Below are 5000 nucleotides of genomic sequence, written 5' to 3'. Positions count from 1 at the left end.
TAGTATCCCACTACACCTAATGGCTTCAATATATTGATTTCTGAACACTTTGGCATAAGTTGAATGTGGGTATATTATAAAATCGCAAATCTATGTCAGAACAAGTTTATTTAGTGATGGTAATGAATACAATAACCCAAACTGTTGACACAACGATAATGATGATGACAGTAAGAGTGATAATAGCATAACAACAGTTTTATGGTGACGGTGTTTATGTTGAAAATGTTATAGTAATGATTAAGATGATCAGTATTGATAATGACGATTATGATGATAATAATCATGATAATGCTTCTATTGCTAATGCGACAATTAATAACAATGATGATGAAAATAATAGTGTCGCGGGGTATAAGGCTCCGTAGCCACAATATACTATAATTAGTGGGTTCCTGTCAAATTAATTTCTATGGATTGGTAGCGTGTAGAAATCAATTGACACCCCTGGATTAGTTCTTAGTAAATAAATAAGTTGCCACATGAAAAAAAAAAAAACCGTGAAAAATAAATCTTAATGAATATTCTTCAGTATTGTATAAAGTATAATATATGAAGACTGGTTCATATTTATAATTAAAAATAAAGAATTATGTCTAGCTCCTATGAAAAATAAATACCGTCAGGAAACAGAACTTAGCTTGTATTATATTATGATGTGATGATGCTTCGATGGGCTGAGTCTTCCATCGGCCGGCTGATTCAAAAAAAAATCACACAGGGGGATAGCGAAACACCGTTATCTGGCTGAGAATGGATCTATTTCCCACTCAACGCGGCTTATATTTATAACTTTCGTGACGTCATAAGCCACGTCGAACATCGATTAATAAAAATAAAATATATACATAAATGCAAAAGAAAAGCCACAAAAATCATACAAAATCATAATCAGGAGACAGTAAAACTGAGAAAATTATTAATTCATACTGTAATAAACTGAGAGAAATTAAAACAGTAAAAATAATGCGTAAAATTGATATTTCTTAAAACAAAAACAAAGCCACTGTAGGTGTGGAAAAATAACTAAAAATTAATGTAAAAATTAATGACAATAAAATATAGCATAACAGGTTAAAGAACTCAAAGAAGAAGCGTGAACAAATATACTTGTAAAAGAATCGCAGACGAAAGTATGGAGTGAAAGGGTAAACTCAAACAAATGCGAATAAAACAAACGAAGCATAAAACAAATAAAAGGCAGACAAAAAGGAGATAAGGTAGCAGCCGAAGATCGTACAGTAAGGCGAAACGCGCGAGACGACGGGAGATGAACGGGAGATGACTGGGAGATGTGAGGCTGCGGGATGCCACCTTACAATAGTAACAGCGATGATGATGATAACAGAAGTAGTAGTAAGAATAATAACATAATGGTGATGAATTATAACAATGACAACAATAATGATGATAATAATAAAGATAATAATATTAAGGTTCCTACCGTACAAAAGAAAGTCAAGATTATTCAACAAGATCTAATCTCTGATACTCATTAGTTCATTATTTGTCACAATCACCATTTCTTGTAAAGAATAACCTGAAAATAATGTTGATATGACATTAAATCTATTAAAATTATAATTGAAATACGTCAGAAAAAGAAGCTGATCCCAAAAGAACACTTGGAGATGATATAAGCCTGTCAAAATACACAAATTGATTCAGATTTGTTCAGTATGAAGCAAAGCAATCACGTATATTCTCTCGAAGTACATTGTTAAATGCAACTGGAATCTCCTATGGTCGATTCAGTAGAATTTATAAATCATAAAGCCACACTGAGACTTTCTTTTTGTCTTATCTTCAGTTAAAAACGTGAGTACTTTAAACATATTCTTTTGTAAAATTGTCAATAATTTTGCTAAAAACAAGTCATGGGCACATCGTCATGACCAGAACTCTACGAAACGAAGCAATATTTCCGAATCAGTTATTGTATGTGTGTTCCTTATTTCTTGACGCGTTAATCTTTTTTTGGGATATTTTTGAATTCATTCCGTTTTTTTCAGAATGATGATATAGTTTGTTTGTTTTTCTTTTATATAACAATATAATATATATTTTTAGAACAGTTTTTTTATGTTTTACTTCTTTAATGATGCAATTAAGCCGGTTTCTAGACGGGGTTTATTGTAGAGTTGGACCAACAAGGGAAGGGGCGCTAAGGCTTCTCTCTCTCTCTCTATCTTTTCTTTTATTTGCAGGTTACTTGTAAGTGAATGTTTACAAGCATACGAAAATCATAGCATTTATTTTGCAGGGTTGGACCAGTGGATGAAACTATAAAGATGCCACTAAAAATTACTAGCATGACTATCTATGAATTGCACCTTTTATGCTGTCAAACTGGAAAAAAATACTTTGAAACACTGTGTATAAATATATAAAAATATACATATATCTATATACATGAATACATATATAGAAACATACGCTGTAAGGCACTGATATTGTCTAAAGCAATGATTATACTTCGCTGTATTAAGTCATTGTTATAATTATGGTATTCAATCTTGACCTGACTTTTCCTGCTTCCTGTGTCCTCTTCCGACTTTACCTGCAGCTGTGTTTGCCAGCGGAAGCCCTGGGGCATAGAAAGCGACTCAAGAGTCATACGTAAGCAGGAACAGAAGGAACCTGGATCAGAAGCGGGCACAGACTGGCAGAGTATTTACCAGGGCCACCAATAAAAAATGGACAAGTGAACGTCTGGCTTTCTTACCGGCTTACGATGGGTGATGTCATTTCCCATCGGGTTACAGTTGGTGACAGCTATTGGGTTACACACACACATATATACACGAATATGAACACACACACACACGTATAAACACAGACACACACACACACACATATACATATATGTGTGTGTGTGTGTGTGTGTGCATGTACACATAATTCGGATCGATGCGTGTATCTTTTTGAATATCTAAATGCATCTTATGGAGATAGTTACATGTGTAAACCTTTATATATATATATATATATATATATATATATATATATATATATATATGTATGTATATATATATATGTGTGTGTGTGTGTATGTGTTTGTGTGTGACACACTCAAACATCACGTGGTGATATGCTAGGACAACATGGTCACAATATGCTATAAAGATAAGGAAACTGTCCAATCAGGGAAACCCAGCTATGAATCTATTTGTAGCGACCTGGCAGGTCAGATATAAGGTCGACCTGAAGCTAGTCTGTCTCTCATTCACACCCACTCCGTCAGAGATAACACTCCATCATTCAGTCCCTCACGGACTCCAGCACTCTCTGGTGGGGAGTGGTCAGCTAGCCTACCGCTCCCCCGCCTCTGCCGTGAAACACACGAACCTGACAAGAGACTTCTGTCAAGCCATCGCTACTCAAGTAAATATCACTATATTACCCTGCCGTTATCCATCAATAGGGGAATCAAGAACACCTTGTGTGTGATGTAATGGATTCCAAAAGGAGTGGTAGGGAAATAAAATGACATATGCGAGTTGTGTATTTTCACTCAGAAAGAAGAAAATATTACAAGAAATAATATATAGCATAGCTTATCACAAAATATGAAGTAACATTAAAAGAAAAAAATATATATATTGGAGCAGACAGTAGTGGTGAAGTCAGCTTACTCGTGGTTTAAAAGTGCTGTGTAAATTCAAACGTTAGGTGAGAAAGCGAGAGAGACAGAGAGAGCGAAAGATAGAGAGAGATAGAAAGAGAAAAGAGAGACAAAGAAAAATAATAGTATTCATAAGAAGAAAGAAAGCCTTTTCCCGTCCCTCAAAGATTTTCCCTCCACGCAGCGCTTCTCACTCCTTCCAAGGTTTCAGATTCGTCTTCTGAAGGGAGGAACATCGGACCATCGGGTTCTTCTTGGACACCAGCTTCAGGGGCCACAGCTGCACCTCCTTCAGTTCGGGGAAGACGCTGCACATGATCTTGGCTAAGGAGCTCTTCCGAATTTCCTTCAGCTGGCCTGTTGTCGAAAGGATATGAAAGCGTGTAGGAAGGAGAGGAATGATAGGAGGGAATAGGACCATGTATTGTATAGGTAAACAGACGTGGTATTAAACCATATACTTTTTCAAATACTTTTCATGTACATCGACTTTTTCTCTCTCTCTTTCTCTTTCTCCCTCCCCCTTTCTCTCTCTTTTTCTCTCTCTTTCCTTCCTCTCTCTCTCTCTCTCTCTCTCATACTCTCCACTGTTATCCATTCCCCCCTTCAGAACCAGCCTCCAGAGCCTCACTTGCGGTGAACTGGATCGTCCGTCTCGTACCAGTACCTGTCGCCGACCTTGAGCCTAAAGAACTGGTCGGCCAGAATGCAGGCGAAGGTCGGCCCGACGAGGCCCCCGGGTACAGGCTGCTCCGCCAGCCCGCCGATGAACAGGTCGATGTCGTCTACGTGGCAAGTTTTAAAACTGCTGGAAAATCAAAACAAAAAGCACTAAATTCCACATGATAGCAGCCACAAAACTCTAACCTTTACCGATAACAAGAAACAACACCGAAACACCATTTACACAAAGAGGCAAGATGCTTGGCCTAAGAAAAATCGCAACCCACGTGAAAGAAAGAGTAAGATCTGCCAAATTCCGCTTATGCCGTCATCTCCCGACCATTGCTACAACCATTTGTGCGTATATTTCTCAACTGGTGCCAGCGGTGGAAAACCCCTTCTGCATCCTCTCCCAAACTGGTGCCAGCGATGGAAAACCCCTTCTGCAAAAAAAACACGCAAATCCAACATCAAGAGTTGGACATATAAAGTCCTGGCAACGTGTAAGGCAGAGCAAGATCAACGGACAAAGTGAACCCTCCAAACCAACCGCCACTTATAAACTCCTTTCCGAAATGTTTCCGCTTGACATTCCTCCGAAAAAAAAAGAAAAAAAGAAAAAAGAAAAATATAAGTACATACAACTCGGCCAATCCTTTCTCTTTTTATTTATTTTCCTATATTCTATATACGTGTGGCTATGTGCTTTAAC

The 5000-nt window shown here is 37.3% G+C and overlaps 2 protein-coding genes across 2 annotated transcripts in view; both read right to left on the bottom strand.

The window, feature by feature from the left end:
- The window catches only part of KFase (kynurenine formamidase), a 19585-nt gene extending 16830 nt beyond the window's left edge, over positions 1–2755 (bottom strand). The window contains 3 exon segments of the mRNA XM_086553772.1: positions 1521–1540; positions 2437–2587; positions 2726–2755. Of these exon segments, the coding sequence (XP_086409898.1) occupies positions 1521–1540; positions 2437–2587; positions 2726–2755 (201 nt within the window).
- Positions 2756–4249: 1494 nt separating this feature from the next.
- Positions 4250–5000, bottom strand: part of LOC147468574 (peroxidase-like protein 3) — a 1151-nt gene continuing 400 nt past the window's right edge. The window contains exon 2 of the mRNA XM_086553771.1: positions 4250–4439. Coding sequence (XP_086409897.1) covers positions 4253–4439 — 187 coding nt within the window. The 3' untranslated portion in view covers positions 4250–4252. The remainder of the gene's footprint in view (positions 4440–5000) is intronic.

This window comes from Penaeus japonicus, unplaced genomic scaffold (genome assembly GCF_977035675.1).
Source record: "Penaeus japonicus unplaced genomic scaffold, GWHDUDI00000001_assembly GWHDUDI00000028, whole genome shotgun sequence".
NCBI classification, from domain to species: Eukaryota; Metazoa; Arthropoda; class Malacostraca; order Decapoda; family Penaeidae; genus Penaeus; species Penaeus japonicus.
Note: the sequence above shows the minus strand (reverse complement) of the source record. Positions and strands in the feature narration are given on the sequence as shown.